The 17,102-nt window shown below is 41.3% G+C and overlaps 1 protein-coding gene across 1 annotated transcript; it reads left to right on the top strand.

Annotated features, from left to right (window-relative positions):
- Positions 1-824: 824 nt before the first annotated feature.
- Positions 825-1,604, top strand: LOC125145599 (serine/arginine repetitive matrix protein 1-like). The gene has a single exon (XM_047819137.1). The coding sequence runs from the start codon at positions 825-827 to the stop codon at positions 1,602-1,604; it is 780 nt and encodes a 259-aa protein (XP_047675093.1).
- The last annotated feature ends 15,498 nt before the right edge of the window (positions 1,605-17,102 follow it).

Genomic DNA, 17,102 nt, shown 5'->3' on the forward strand with positions numbered 1-17,102 from the left:
AGCCTTTACTTTTGAGCCTCGTGTTCTTCGGTGTGTTTTTCTTTTCTTTCTCTTTTTTTAAGGACATGGAGTGAATTTTAAACTAGCTAATCTGTGGTTTGTTGCTAGCGTGGTGCAGGGCAGTGAGTGATTCTGCTCCTGTGCATCTGGCATCTCCTCCACAGCAGCGTTCCCGTGAAGAGGACGCTGGGGATTTGTGCATCGCCATGCGACAGCAGGCAGGAAAAATGACTCCGGTCTCTCCGTCTCCCATGTGAACGTATTAATTTGTAGCCCGGTCTTCTCCTCGTTTCCTTTCCCGGTGGCCCATGGGTTTAACCGTGCCAGAGTTTTGTGCACCTGATTCCTCTTCCCGCTCTCCAAAGAGCCGAGAGCCGTCCCCTATCCGTCATTAGTAAACACGCCGACATGCCATGCTTCATACGAGACACAGGAAGGAGACCCGGAGCAAACAAAACAAAGGCACAACAAAATCAGCATAATTTCTCTCAGCGTGAAAACACATTCTTCAACAGAGGCTAAAAATTTTACAATTAGCCTGACGTGCAGGGCGGGAGACGGAAATCCTCCCTCTCAAATATTACTGTGGGTAAAAACAAAAAATACTCAATATAATAATCTCCAAATTTTATTATGCTAAAATCTTTAAAATGTCATTTCTGAAATTAAGGTAAAAAAAAAAAAAAAAGAGGGAGTAAAAAGACAAACAGACAAAGAGACAAAGAGGTTAAGGACTTTATCTCTTTCTTTCTGTCAGACTGCAGGGATAAAAGACCCAAATGCAGGATAGCTTAAAAGAAAAACAGGGTTTATTACATAAAAGCATGAAACATGGACACCGACTCGAGACACCAGGGACCAAAACCACAAAAAGACACCAGGGACAAACCCACAAAAAGACACCAAGGACCAAAAACCACAAAAAGACACCAGGGACCAAACCCACAAAAAGACACCAAGGACCAAACCCACAAAAAGACACCAGGGCCAAAAACCACAAAAAGACACCAGGGCCCAAACCCACAAAAAGACATCAGGGACAAAAACCACAAAAAGACACCAAGGCCCAAAACCCACAAAAAGACACCAGGACCAAAACCCACAAAAAGACACCAGGGCCCAAAACCCACAAAAAGACACCAGGGCCAAACCCACAAAAAGACACCAGGGCCAAAACCCACAAAAAGACACCAGGGCCAAAAACCACAAAAAGACACCAGGACCAAAAACCACAAAAAGATACCAGGACCAAAAACCACAAAAAGATACCGGGACAAAAACCACAAAAAGACACCAAGGCCAAAAACCCACAAAAAGACACCAGGACCAAAACCCACAAAAAGACACCAGGGCCCAAAACCCACAAAAAGACACCAAGGACAAAACCCACAAAAAGACACCAAGGACAAAAACCACAAAAAGACACCAGGACAAAAACCACAAAAAGACACCGGGACAAAAACCACAAAAAGACACCAGGATCAAACCCACAAAAAGACACCAAGGACCAAAACCACAAAAAGACACCAGGACAAAAACCACAAAAAGACACCAGGGACAAAACAAAGGACCCCGTTCCACACAAGGCGACACAGCTTAACTAAATACTAATAACAATCATGACACATGAGGGACAGATGTGCAGAGGCGGGGAGATAAGGGCGTGGCAGACACGTGAACACGGAACGTAAACAAAAAAGCACATGGCCAAAATCCGGGCAGAGTCCTGACACTTACTTACTTACTTACTTACTTACTTTCTTACTTTCTTTCTTTCTTTCTTTCTTTCTTTCTTTCTTTCTTTCTTTCTTTCTTTCTTTCTCACTTACCTTTTCGTATTTTAGACCAGGTTTTAGAGAAATTAGACTGAAGAATAGTCGTCATCTTTTCCAGACATAATCATATGGTGAAATTATGATCTTTAGATATAATGTGTTGTTAGGATTAAATATATTTTGAACTCATCTTCAGGTATAATGATATGCTGAAATCATGACAGGAATAATATGTTGGAATTATTCTGGTGAACATGATGAATGCTGAAATCATCATTAGGGGTAACGAAATGTCAGAATCGTGCTCGGGAATAATGTTTGGGTTATAATCATAGTGTAGGTCGGAATCATTAAAGTGTACACCGACATGTCGGAATCACTGTCGGGAAAAACGACATGTCGGAATCATCGCAGGACAAAATGTTACAATCGTCATCAGGAAAGAATAAATGTCAGAATCCTTGCCTGGAATAATGACATTTAGGAATCATCATCAGGAATAACAATATGCCAGAATATGAAATCATGATATGTTGAATTACAGTTGGGAATCATGATATGCTGGAATCATCACTGGAGATAATCTAATTTTGATACTGGGGGGGGCACGGTAGCACGGCTGGGGGTTCGATGGAAAATTGGAAAATTTTTCTCTGGAAAATTGTCCGTAGTGTGTGTGTGTGTGTGTGAGTGAATGAGAGTGTGTGTGTGTGCCCTGTGATGGGTTGGCACTCCGTCCAGGGTGTATCCTGCCTCGATGCCCGATGATGCCTGAGATAGGCACAGGCTCCCCGTGACCCGAGACGTTTGGATAAGCGGTAGAAGATGAATGAATGAATGAATGAAAAAGGGAGGTGCAAGAATTTTATCATTGTTGGATATAATGATATCTTGTTATTGAACACCGTTCCACCTGTGGAACACTACCGCTAGGGGCTGAAGCTGCATAATTTCATTGTAACTTTTAAGCATTAAATCCTCTAAAAACACGAAAAAACTTATGTTTCTAGTAAAGTTTATACTCTCAATATTTTTTAAGCCCACGCACAAAGCATAATATGATTCATAGCCGTCATACTCTTAGAAAAAATTTTTGGGAGAAAACTGACCTAGGTGGCGCTAGACCAGTTTTTCCTTACCTTTAGACGCATCCCTTTCTTCACTGGGGTAATATATTCCAAAACAAATATTCCACAAAAATCCACACAGGTCCAAGGAACTGAAATCTGTAAGCCTTTTAATCCAAAACGCTTTGGTCACGCCGCAAATATTCCGAAAAATTGGAAACAGTGGTGCGCCACCATCTTTGTTTCGGCTCTAACTTCTCATTGGGGTATTCAAAAATTCTAAATTTACGTCATATTTATAGCCCAGGGCGTAACGAATCAAACAAGCCCTCACTTAAGCCAATCGGTGCTTGTATTGCAGAGATAGACGGCTGAGAAGCCAATGAGGTCAGACATCATTTTTGGGAACCCGCCTTTGACTGACAATTACTCCTTCCAATAGCAATGAAATTGGCCGGGACCTATACAGCTCTTTAGCCAATAAGGAGACGATTCCAACGGTATGCCACGACCCGCCTCTCTAATGCTGGCTTCTGCGCGAAAATCGTGCGCGATGGGTTTATTGCGCAATCCTTCGAACTTTTCACACTCTCACAGCTCAGGGTGTCAGGTTACAGCCTCTTTACACAGCAGAATAGTAGAGAGAGAGGCTGTGCTGGTTTTGGCCATTTAAACTGAGCATGCAGTCTTTTAATTCAAAGTTATACAGTAAACAAGTAAACAAGAAACACATGACCGGATGGACATGTCCGTAGAAAAATAGTGTTATTGAAGCCATTTTTGGGTCTTTTGACTTGATTTTTTTTTTGGTGAAAGCCAAGACATGTGGCTATGACCCTCAGGTGTTAAATGTTACCTAACATGTTCCAGAGAAATAAGATAAATTAAAAACCTCAGGCGAAAATCAAAATTTTCCATTCTAGCCTCTGTAACTTTGTGTCAGTAAGGCCTAGAATCAATCTGACACTTGTATCTGAAACTAGAGAATCACTTCTTTCCAATGAGACCAGGCTCACCCCTGTGTGTTAAAGTATGTGGGAGCTGTATCACTTTTTGTTTTGTATACAATTTCGTCCGATCGTTCGTGTGCGATAACAGGATATGGAATCATCATCGGGAATAAGGAGAATATGCCGAGACCTGCTTTAAATCAAATGGAAAAATAATAATAATTATTATTAAGCTTCACGTTAGTCAAGCGTCAATCGGCCACTAATAAGCAGTCCACGACGCGCACCAATCCGGTTACGGTTACTCCCTCCTCCAACCCCGACTCCACCATGCCGGAACCCGTGTTCGTTGTACCAGTTACGTCTTAAAACTCCACATTTTTCTTTCTCTCTCCCTCTCTCTGTTTATTTATTTATTTATTTATTTATTTATTTATTTATTTATTTATTTATTTATTTATTTATTTATCCATTTATTCATTTCTTATTTGCAAAAAAGAGAAGAAAAAAAAACTCTATGCATGACCAATGGTTCTGTTATGGGGGGGTCCGGACGGGCGCGTGGATTCCTGCCCCGAACAGAACCATACCGCCAACACTAACTGTATGCTATCATCTAATAAACTCTCATTTGACAAAGTGTTCCTGACAGAAGTAATAATTGGGAAGAATGATACGTTATCACAAGGAACGGCGACATGTCAGAAGCACCATCATGTATTTTGTTTTATTGATACATCAAAATCATCACTGGGGAAAAAAGCGATGCATCGGAAATCATCATCAGGAATAATAGCGTGTCAGAGTTATTGTGGGGAGAAATGGTACGATGGAATCATCATTGGGAATAATGAGATGATTGGGAATAATGAGATGATTGGGAATAATGAGATGTAGAGGACATTAGACAAACATGATTTGCTTGAGACTAAAGTCAGATCTGCGGAAGAAGACGAATGAGTTTTCAGTGGCGTTACAGATCCATAGACTCTCCTCCCTCGTGGATGATAATCGATGCATTTCCAGACTCATTTAAACACGGATGTGTAAAACTCGGAATGATGGATGCACGAGCTTCCGTACCGCACAGACGGGCCAGAGGAAGCCTGATGAAACTCCAATGCAGCGTGATTGATCTGAGAGTTTTTGCCGACCGACTGGAATTACGCCTTCGACTGATGGATAGAGATTTGTGTTTGTGAAGGACAATGTGGACTCAGCATGGGGTGTGACCTTTCCTGTCCTCCCACATTCTCTCTCTCTCTCTCTCTCTCTCTCTCTCTCTCTCTCTCTCTCTCTCTCTCTCTCTCTTTCATTCATCCTCACTTACTTTCCTGCTTTCTTTATTCGTTCTTCATGTGAAGAATATTTTTTTTCCCTTTTCTTCTTTTGTTCCTTCATCCTTTCAGTTTCCTTCAACCGCTTAATTCTTAATTCCATTCTTAATTCTATCTATCTATCTATCTATCTATCTATCTATCTATCTATCTATCTATCTATCTATCTATCTATCTATCACTCTTTTTAGAAGAATCTTGTGAAACGTTTCTTTCATCCTGTATTCCACAAATTTCTTTCTATATCTCTCTTTACTTTCGTTCCCCTCTTTTTATTCCTTTCTTTTCATCTTTTGAATTTCTTCAAATGAGTATCTTATTCATTATTTTCTTGTCTCTTTATCAGTAGGTTGTTCATCTGTCCGTCCATCCATGCATGCATCCATCCATCCATCCATCCATCTATCCATCCATCCATCCATGCACCAGAATCTGTTAAAAATCTGAACGATTCCCACTTTATTTTCCTTCATGTTATTTTTTTTAATTTGCATGTTTCTGATTGTCGTGAGTTATGAGCACGCTGAAGACTGAAACGTTCGACCTCTCTCGGCGGAAATTGAGCGGAAGTCGAGAAGGATGTCAACAGAAAATGAAAGGAAACCACGGGGGACTGCGGCGGAACTTCACACTGCGAGATGTCATGATGCATAGACAAAAAAGAGACAGCGAGAGAAATGAAAGTGGTAACTTGATAACTTGACGAGTTTACTAGCATATTTATGCCTTGGGAAGAAAGTTCCGATACATTTGGTTTGGAGCCAGAGCAGGAGCGCATGCTGTTTAGTCTCGGCAGTTTTCAGCTTATTCTCAGGGCGGAATCTGCGTCTGAAGGAAGGAAGGCATGACATTCAGTCTCAGGAAACAATTGAGACCATCAATCACATCGTAAAGCGCTTCTGGCAGGAGCATAATAAATAAAATATGGCACTGCTTTTTTTATTGTAAAGCATCAGTATCGGATCATTTCAATATGATACGTCTCCTTATAGCACAGAACGCTCGAATCAGAGGGTGTTGATTAATTTTCTATAACATCACGGCTCTGAGACATAAATCACGGGCTTATATTAATGCGCTCGCTCGAATGGGTGACGGTTTCTATAGTAACCGTTCATTCATTCACATGACTGAAAGTCACAGGTGTGTGTGTGCGTGTGTGTGTGTGTGTGTGTGTGTGTGTGTGTGTGTGTGTGTGTGTGTGTGTGTGTGTGTGTGTGAAATTCTTTAGAAAAGTTATGAAGCTTTATTTTTTAGTCACGTATCATGTATGGAAGGAGTCTCCAGTGTCAGCGCTTTGTAACGGTCAGAGCTACAGATGGTTCTTTACCTTTCTGACATCTTCAGGACATGAACTTTTGGTTTTCTCAAGTCTTCATGAGGGATCAAATGTTTACAGCTGATATAACAAAGAGAACTCGATAAAAAGTACGATGTCATTACTCATTCATTCAGGCATTCAGGGGAGCCTGTGCCTATCTCAGGGGGCATCGAGGCAGGATACACCCTGGACGGAGTGCCAACCAACCCATCACAGGGCACACACACACTCTCATTCACTCACACACACACACACACACACTACGGACAATTTTCCAGAGATGCCAATCAACCTACCATGCATGTCTTTGGACCGGGGGAGGAAACCGGAGTACCCGGAGGAAACCCCCGAGGCACGGGGAGAACATGCAAACTCCACACACACAAGGCAGAGGTGGGAATCGAACCTCCGACCCTGGAGGTGTGAGGCGAACGTGCTAACCGCTAAGCCATCGTGCCCGCCTTAAATATTTACAGCTGATATAATAGAGTGACCTGGATAAAAAGTACGATGTCATGAATGAGTTCATTAATAATAAAGCTTGAGGGTGGAGACATTAACACCACATGTGCATTATTTCCATCACAGCTCAGCCTGTCATGTATTAATTAATATAAACAATTCTAAAGTTGCAAATTTACCCTCTGAACTTTAAAACTGCTGCTAATTCATTACCCAGATCTGACCTTTCTCTCTACAGCTGCTGGATCTCAGGGTCGGTCGAAACAATTCATAAGTCAATGCAGCCTGAAGAAGAAAAAAAAATAACACAGGAAGTGAATTATGATGCATATTACAGTTATGGCAGGAAATACAGAAGAATGTACATCCAATTCATGTGAAATATGAAGTGTGTGAAAACATCTTTAGTGTGTATTGGCTCTCAAAATAAAAACAAACAAACAAACAAACAAACAAATAAATAAATAAATAAATAAATAAATAAATAAATAGGCATCATTGTAAAATTATAATAAACAAACAAACAAACAAACAAATAAATAAATAAATAAATAAATAAATAAATAAATAAATAGGCATTGTAAAAAGTAAATGATTTTATATGTAAAATTATAATAAATAAATAAATAAATAAATAAATAAATAGATTTAAATAAATAAATAAATAAATTGACATCATTGTAAATTTACAATAAATAAATAAATAAATAAATAAATTGGCAATATTGTAAAATTATGTAAATTATTTTATTTATTGTATTATAGGTTTAACTGAATATTTTAATTAATCGAATTCCTAATATTGTTAGATTTGCTACCCATATTGCCGTAATATTTAAAAAAAAAAAAGCATGTTTTGGTCGTTTGATTTTTTCATACTATTCTAAAAATTTAACATTTTCATACAATTCATATAAATATTATGTCTAAATTAAATGTACTATAATTTAAAGCTAGTCATAAATTTGCATTAATAAATCAACAATAATAAATCAGTTTAGAAATGTAAATAAAGTCCTGGTTAATAAACAGAAGATCTCAGGTCCTTCTCCATGCTTTACTTGTTAATATTTGGCCTCATTTGCAAATATTTAAAAGTAAATCTTCTACAAACAAACAAACAAACAAACAAACAAACAAACTAACAAATAAATAAATAAATAAATAAATAAATAAATAAATTGACATTATTGTAAAATTATGTAAATGATTTTATTTATTGTATTATAGGTTTAACTGAATATTTTAATTATAAATAAATAATTTAATTATTTTAAATAAATAAATAAATAAATAAATAAATAAATAAATAAATAAATAAATTCACTCTGAAATTGGTCTGAAAGGCTCTTCATAATGTTTCTAAAACTTCTGACAACTTCTGCTGTTGGTTTGACTTGATCAGCAGGAACAAGGATTCCACACGGGACCGGGATTAAGGATGTAGAAAAGGGACAAGTGCTGGTGGACATCAGGTCCAGAATAATAACTTTTCATTTACAAGCTACTCAGAGACTCTTATAGTGCAGGTCTGTCACTGGGAAACACACTGGGAGTTTCTAATAAACCTGCAAGAAGCTTAACTGGTGGATCTCACAGCTTTTAATTGGTCTGAGTCTGAGGCATGGAAGGAGTTCTTCAGCTTGAGAATACATATCACTATATGATGAAAAGAATGTGGAGACCCTGACCATCACGATATGAACCTTCAGGAGCCAAACCACAGAGCTGGTCCTCTCTTTGCTCTAATCTTCTGGGAAGAATTTCCACTAGATGTTTGGATTTGTGTTTAGTTGTTTAGTCAGAAGAGTAAAAGAGTAAGATGTTATTAATAAAAAGAGGTCAGGAGATGATGTGATGAGAGGAGAGGAGGTCTGGTGCACAATCAACATTTTAGTTCATCCCAATGGTGTTGAGTGGTGTTGAGTCAGAGTCAGTGCTCCGTGCAGGACGCTGGAGTTCTTCACTCCAACCTTCACCTCCACACCATGTCTTCATGGAGCTCAGGGGCTTTGTGTACAGGGACATTGTCGTGATGGAACCATCCAACTGCTGAGGTTCTTTTAGACCATAAATGAATGAAAGCTTTTCATCATTAAGTGATGTTTTGCTTGTTGTTCATCTTTGATTGTATTTACCCAATAAAGGTGTTTTTATATATTCTCTCTCTCTCTCTCCCCCTCTCTCTCTCTCTCTCTCTCTCTCTCTCTCTCTCTCTCTCTCTCTCTCTCTCTCTTTCCCCAACACGATGTTGTTTGCTGATGATGCCCACTGGAGATCATTGTGTCTTTTTAAGTGTTGCTTTAATCAGTTCTCCAGCTGCAGAGAAGAAGCTTCTTCTCTTTATTCCCATTGATAGAGGAACGAGCATTTCTCCCAGAACCTGCTGAGAAAAACCTGACTTTGAAGTTTCCGCTTCTTCTACACTCCTCTCTATCCCTTCTCTCTCTCTTTCCCTCCCTCCCTCCCTCCCTCTCTCTTTATCTCTCTCTCTCTCTTTTCTCAGGTGGAGGGAGAGAGAGAGAGAAGCAGTTAATTTGAGAAATTCAACTCAGTTTCTTGTACTCTTCTATTAATTAATTAATTAATTAATTAGTTTGTTTGTTTGTTTTCATTAATTAATTACTTTATTCATTCATTTAGTTTTTTGTCTCTCTTACTTAATTTATTTTTTTTAATTTTCTTTCTTTCTTTCTTTCTTTCTTTCTTTCTTTCTTTCTTTCTTTCTTTCTTTCTTTCTTTCTTTCTAGACTAGCTACACACACATACTGTACACTCACACACACACATACACTCACACACACACACACACACACACACACACACACACACACACACACACACACACACACACACACACACACACTCTTCCAATCTCTCTCTCTCTCTCTCTCTCTCTCACCGCACTGTAATGGAGTAGGAAAAGCATTTCGAGCCGAGCTGCTTATGAGAACAGACTACATAGTGAGGATCCCTCTGTCCTCTATCATGGGTAATAAGAAAGCCATGTGGCAGCGAGGCCCTAAATCGGGCTTGGCGTTGGCCACTCACACATCTCCAGAGAGCGTCAGGCCTCCAGCCTGTCAGACAACATCCAAGACAAAGCTAAAAGCGCAGTCATTATCCCAGAGAGGTCCGATTTCACCAGGAACCTCGAGTCGGAGAAGGAAAAATGCTAAGAACATGCTGATCTATCACTGTCACAGACTCATTCACCTTTCTTTCATTTTTAAAAAGACAGTACTAAAAAAAAAAAAAGGACGAGGGGGTGGAGTAAACTCCACACTGACTCTAATTAGCCGTTACATGTGCATCTCTATTCATCGCATGTTTTTTCACTGCCTCGTCAGTGAGCTACATGAAGGCAGACAGATGTGGAAAAAACATTCATGGGAATGTAAGGAAGGGGGTCGGAGTCACGCGGCGTGCGACTTTCGGTTCTTTTGTGCCGCCGGTGAGAGCGTCTGTTTATGTGCAAAGTGAAAGTATGTAGATTTAATCATAGCATTTGATGTAATGGGACGCCTGCGGCACCAGTAATTTCTGCTGAGAGTAGCGGCGGTATTGACAGAGCACAGCCCTGATTACACTCCATTAAAGAAACTTAAGATTATCTTGATAGTAAACCGGTCACGTGATGCCGATTTCATCAAGAGCTTTTGCCCATTAGGACTTCAAAAAAAAAAGTGTCGTTAAAATGGCATCTCCTCTTCCTAAAGTGCGAGCACAAGCCTCGGCTTTAATCCCTCCAATCGAGATGCTCTGATTTTCATTAATGATTAAAACCGTGCCGGAAAACTTTGGCTCCGTGTTCGGAGAGCAGCTGTGGCTTGCTGGGTAAATCCTCCATGGATTTGTCTCTGCTGTGGAGCAGGTGGGAGTGTGTTAAGATGTTGTTTTAATTCGAGTGGAATTTCCTTCGAATAAGCCAAAGCTAAAGCCGAGGAGAAATCGCGAAGGAGGAAACGTTAGGTGGATTAAAAATAATGAAAGGAATAAAACTCTGTGTGTTGTGCTGTTATGGGAAAATAATCACCGTCAATTAACTTCCTTGATCGAACCCGAAACGTTTTATTCCTTTTATACCACAGCAATTTTTATCTGTTTATAGTTACATTTAGCGCCGTGGTGGAACGAGTCTCTCTCTCTAGCCTCGCTGACCCTGAAGCCTCTTTCCATGAAGGTTAATAAAAGCTTTTCTGCTTGTAGAGAACTTCACTGTATCCACAGGACGTATTGTTATGAGACACGATGATGAATTATTACTAGTGTTTTAATGGTAATGTTCGACTAGAGATTAAATCAAAACCTTCTGACCTGTTAGAATCCAGGAGTCTTTGATAATATACTAATGCATACAGGGATCGTACGCGGTCCGATCCGTCCGAGGCTGAGCCCGTTGGGAAAGGAACGTGAAGATCACGGCTACCCCGGGTGTCGTTACTCCGCTCCGGCGTGTGAATTCCGTCTCCGAGGACGTAACCCATGATCGTGCAGATGGTGTTCGTAACACGCCTCATGTCTTGTCAAGATCTACCTGGAGGCTTTGATCGATGAGGCAATTTGAGCAAGTTGTGTTGAGAGATATATCAGGAAAGGAGACAGGCCCGGAGACACGTGATACAGAAATCCCTGTTTGCGCTGTCACCCTACGGCAGATCTCGGGATCTATTGTGGGTCTCAGAGGAGCAATAAGTGGCATAAATATGCAAAAAAGCCCAAAGCTGCAACTTTTCCCTCTTCGACGCCAGGATGCAGAGACACCTGACGAACTCCTTGATCTCACCTCCAGGCATGCACTCTCTCCTGGAAAAGAAATCCTAGATTTATGTATTACAGCTCTGGTTGCAATTTTCTTTAAACTCATTTGCTTGCCTGATCTCAGCCACCCGCTGAAACATTCTTCTTTTTTGGCATGTAATCTCTTTATGGGGCGACGTCTTTACCGAGGCAAATCCGAACAGGAGCTGTGTGGATCCGGAGCCGGAGCGGGAGGGTCCGGAAAACGTTATGATTTGAAATTCAACCATACGGAGGTTTATGTATTATGAATACGCAGCGTAGGGCTTACAGATAAAAGTGGACACCAGACACACATGCATACAAATGAAGCACGTGGCAGAGCTGGGATTTTTCTCAGCCGGATGTATAACGAAGAACGGATGCCGGAGGATATTTGTTTTATTTGAAGGAATTTTGTTATAAATGATACACGCAAATAAAGTGTGATTTATTGGTGTTGTGTAGTGTGGTGTAGTGTATTGTGGCATAGTGTAGTGTATTGTGCAGGTTTGTCGCACTGTTAGTCTCTGTAGTAAAGTCAATTTGGGAAATGTAGTCTGACTCCTAGCCCGAATGGTTGTGGGTTCGAGTCTCGGACCGACCACGACTGAGGTGCCCTTGAGCAAGGCACCGAACCCCCGCAACAGCTCCCTGGGCGCCGCAGCATAAATGGCTGCCCACTGCTCCGGGTGTGTGTTCACTGTGTGTGTTCACTGCTGTGTGTGTGTTTGTGCACTTTGGATGGGTTAAATGCAAAGAACGAATTCTGAGTCTGGGTCACCGTACTTAGCCGTACGTCACGTCACTTTAGAAAGGGTCACGCTGGCTTTGGCAGACGAAAGAAGAAGAGACAGGTAATGGGCCTGAAGTTAGAAGTGTTTTGCTTATGCGAAGGTTGTTTAGGAAATCGCTCCTGGTTCCCAACTCTGAGTGCAGCACTGAAATCTACATCTTGTTGGATTCTTTCATGTTTTCTAAACATTTGAATCGTTCCCCGGTGTATCTACCTCCTGAGTGAAGGGTGGTACGTTCGAGGGAGTGTGAACACAGTAATCACGCTCAGATGTTTGACCAAAACAAACCGGTCCAGGAAAGCGAGAGCCGTGTCGATCGGAGATTGCGGTCGACCGATTCGACCCCGATAAACAATAAGTAAGGAATGAATGAATGAAAGTTTCCAATGTTTGTAACTTTCCCCTGTCTCCTTGTTTTCTTTTGTTCTTTGTTGAAACCTGTGCACTTTGGAAAACCAATTGCGCAGAATAGAAAACAAACCCAAGGTACGGTAAGAAGTTCTGCACTTTCCCAGAAGTAGTTTTCTGCAGAACAGAAATCGCCGTTGAACGCTCGAGCGAGCGTCTCATTAAACCAGGTGAGTCTGTCTACCGGTTCATCTTAAATTTAGAATGCTTTTGGGCAACTGGGCACTGAGGCTAATAGGTTAGAAAATGCCTTAAAGAAAATGAGGGGGGAAGTAGGGGCAAGCGAGTGGGACACCGCAAGGTTTCAGCGCATTGACTGTATGTAGATTGCGAGTTCTGAATGCCAGCAGCTTGGGAGCGTGGAATTGTCCTGCTGTCTGGTGTAAAAGAGGACATTTATTTTATTTCTTCTCTGTAAATTAGAGCAAATTGTGCATGATTCTACAGAATAACACAGCTAGCCTTCCCTTTCTTTTCTCGCTGCATGAGCCAGAAATGTGGAAAAGAAATTGAAAGAAGATGCATTGAGCTTTGCAATGTCTTGTTATCGTGGCAAAGGTAGAACAGATGCTACCTCATAGCTCCTGGATTTGTTCTTCATTGTGGGTCACTGTCTGAGTTCTTTAAGTTCTTTGGGTTCTCCAGTTTGTGCATACCACAAAAACGGTGTGTGAGTGATTTAGCTGAGATCATTTGCCGTGATACCCAAGTTCACTCAGATACAGTAGGTTGGTGTCACATGAGAGATGTGTTCTGTTCTGTTCCTGGATGTATGTTTTGGCTTCATCTGCATCTCGATCTGCAAGTGTCTCGTCCTCCTTCCTCCTTGTCTTATTGTTCATCCCTTACATCACTTCACACTGACACAACCAGGCTGAAAGTAATTTGATTTGAGGAATGGAGATAAAAGTCTCGTAACAGAGGACCTTTGAAGCCAACATGACCCTGACCTGGATAGAGTGGCCACTGAAAATGTATGTGAGCAAGGCTGGAAAAATGACTCACATTTCAAAAGTCTTTTATTCATTTGATTATGTTCTCTTGACAGTGGTCCACATCCTGCTTTATCTTCTCAAAACCTGGACACCTGACATCTTGAGGCTGGAGATAGAGAGAATAAGAGTGAAGCACTGAGCAAGTGTCTTTTCTTCGTAGATTTCAGCCTTGATAATCGATCAGTTAAATCCTCTAATAGCATCTTCTTACCATCAACACAACATATATCTATACACGACCCGAGAGCCAGAGTTAAATAAACGAGAGGCAAACTAGGCTGAAAAACCCAAAGCAGAGTTGAGCCCACAGCTGGACTTCAGGCATCTCCATAATTCAAAGACAACAACATGGATAAACAAGGTCAAGAACAAAAGGACCGCAAAGAAGAAACAGCATGAACACAGCTTAGTCTTTCCAAAACACGGCCACTCGACAAGGACAATATATTCCTGAGAGCAACAGAGGAACTTTCCTGACAGAAAGAAATGTCAGAATGCTATACGGTTCTGTGGCACGGACCTTGTTTACCATGTTTCTGACTTATTATTATTATCGCCCAGGCTGCTGGAGCTCTGAGACTGTTATGGATTTTGGCTAGAGTTTTTTTTTAGAAGTACCTCAATAACCAGACTCACAGCAGAGCGTGAATCCAATCATCTCCGGCTTCACTATTTACAGCATCGTAAAATCGGACGGCGGCTAAATCACACAAAAGTTGTCGGACGCTCAAGGTGCTAAAAAAATATATATAGATTTCAAGTCAGAAATCGAGGATCTCAATCTAAATCACCAGCTTCCTGATTATGGAGATTCATTTCCTACCGCTTATCCGAACTTCTCGGGTCACGTGGAGCCTGTGCCTATCTCAGGCGTCATCGGGCATCGAGGCAGGATACACCCTGGACGGAGTGCCAACCCATCACAGGGCACACACACACTCTCATTCACACACACACACTCACACACACTACGGACAATTTTCCAGAGATGCCAATTAACCTACCATGCATGTCTTTAGACCGGGGGAGGAAACCGGAGAACCCGGAGGAAACCCCCGAGGCACGGGGAGAACATGCAAACTCCACACACACGAGGCGGAGGCGGGAATCGAACCCCCGACCCCAAAGGTGTGAGGCGATCGTGCTAACCACTAAGCCAAATCCCCACCCCCCCCCACCCCCATGATTACGAACATGAATTAATTATCTCGTGAACTTTACTTTGCATATTTTGATGTCAATCTTCGGTCATTTATTTAGAGTTTTCTTGATTATCTGAAAAACAATGTGTGACTCAAGCAGCCTCAAGCAGTTTGCTAAATGAAAGTGTTTTCCCCCGACAGGTCAAACCTCCCAACCTCAATATACTTTAATATCATCTTAACCACACCTGAACCGTGTGTGTGTGTGCGCATGCCTGTGTGTGTGTTTGTGTGTGTGTGTGTGTCTGTGTGGCCGTGTATTGATTGCACCGGTAAATGCGTGCAAGCTTTTCAAGATCTGACTGACAAGGGATGGCAGGAGGAAGCATAATCAGCATAAAAACTCCAAAAGTCCCTTAAGTGCGATGCAGGGAGTCCAGTCGAGCTCCAACCCGAGACCTTTTATTGTGATTACAGAAGGGAAAAGGGAGTTGCAGCTGTCAAATATGCTTATCATGTTCATATATTACTGAATTACCGTAAGTAAGCATCGCCGCTCTCGGGTCCTCGTTAGGACGCAATCAGCTAAAACAAAACTAAAGTTCTGTTTATTCATAGCAGATTGGGTTTTATTTAATTATTTATTTACAACATTTTCCCGTAAGATCAAAAGAAGAAGAAGAAGAAAAAGAAGAAGAAGAAGAAGAAGATGATGAAGAAGAAGCTGAAAGATAAATAAACACCTGAAATCCATTTTTTAATAGCAATGTTCTTCACTTGAATGATTGGCAGCAGCACAGGATCGTCTATCAAACCAAACCTAATATAGACTGGAACCAAATAAAAAAGAACAAACGATCAATGAACCATTTTACAGTGTAGGAACTTTTACAGCTTGGTGTTTAAAGTTCTTCAGAGTTTACCGGAGAATGAAAGGTTCTTCATGGCTGTAAAAGTGGTTCGAATGTGTTGTTACTACTGAGCAAGTTTTTGAGCTTTAAATGATGAGGTTCTTAACACTGGTGAGAACACAGCGGTCACAGGAACCTCCAGAAGAACCTGTGAAGAACAGGCATCGTGAAGAAACCTCCAGCTGATCAATTCTTAACATGAAATGAATTAACGATGTGAATTTTTAATGTAAATGTAAATGATTAATGATATACATGATAAGAATTGTGGGGGCACGGTGGCTTAGTGGTTTACACGTTCGCCTCACACCTCCAGGGTCGGGGGTTCGATTCCCACCTCCACCTTGTGTGTGTGGAGTTTGCATGTTCTCCCCGTGCCTCGGGGGTTTCCTCCGGGTACTCCGGTTTCCTCCCCCGGTCCAAAGACATGCATGGTAGGTTGATCGGCATCTCTGGAAAATTGTCCGTAGTGTGTGTGTGTGTGAGTGAATGAGAGTGTGTGTGTGCCCTGTGATGGGTTGGCACTCCATCCAGGGTGTATCCTGCCTCGATGCCCGATGACGCCTGAGATAGGCACAGGCTCCCCGTGACCCGAGAAGTTCGGATAAGCGGTAGAAGATGAATGATAAGAATTGATCAGCTTGAAGTTTTGATCTTGAGGTTTCTGTGTTGAATCACATAACCTGGTGGACATTAATTGTGGACAGAGGAAGAAGAACGATGATGTCATCCTTTAGAGTATAAAAGGCTGTGATTTTTAGTAAACCGATGTGGTCTGGTTGTCGTAGGAACCAGATCCACTTCAGTAGCAGCTCTAACGGCATGTTTTATTCCCGGGCTTCAGACGTTCGGTCGTGACGTAAATCTAGGGATTAGACCCTAAACGTCTCCATCCGTCCCAAACAGAACAATCTTCGGCGAACATCATTATTATTCATTGAATCTTTAATATAGAGTAAAATCAGCAGCGTTGGCGGCGTATTTGCATTTCTAATATAAAGTACGTGGAATTTTCAGGCCTTGCTTGAGCTGTGACATTGAACAGTGTTCTATTTCCTGTCTTCGATATCTTAAGTGGGGGGTTGAGAGGGGCACTAGTCTATTAGATTGTGCACTCCAGTTAACCTTCATTACGCTGCTGCAGCTATGATTTCATTT

The sequence above is a fragment of the Tachysurus fulvidraco genome, chromosome 1, assembly GCF_022655615.1.
Source record: "Tachysurus fulvidraco isolate hzauxx_2018 chromosome 1, HZAU_PFXX_2.0, whole genome shotgun sequence".
In the NCBI taxonomy this organism is placed as follows: domain Eukaryota; kingdom Metazoa; phylum Chordata; class Actinopteri; order Siluriformes; family Bagridae; genus Tachysurus; species Tachysurus fulvidraco.

Coding starts and splice junctions, on each gene's coding strand:
- LOC125145599 (XM_047819137.1), top strand. CDS start 825: ATGAAACATGGACACCGACTCGAGACACCAGGGACCAAAACCACAAAA.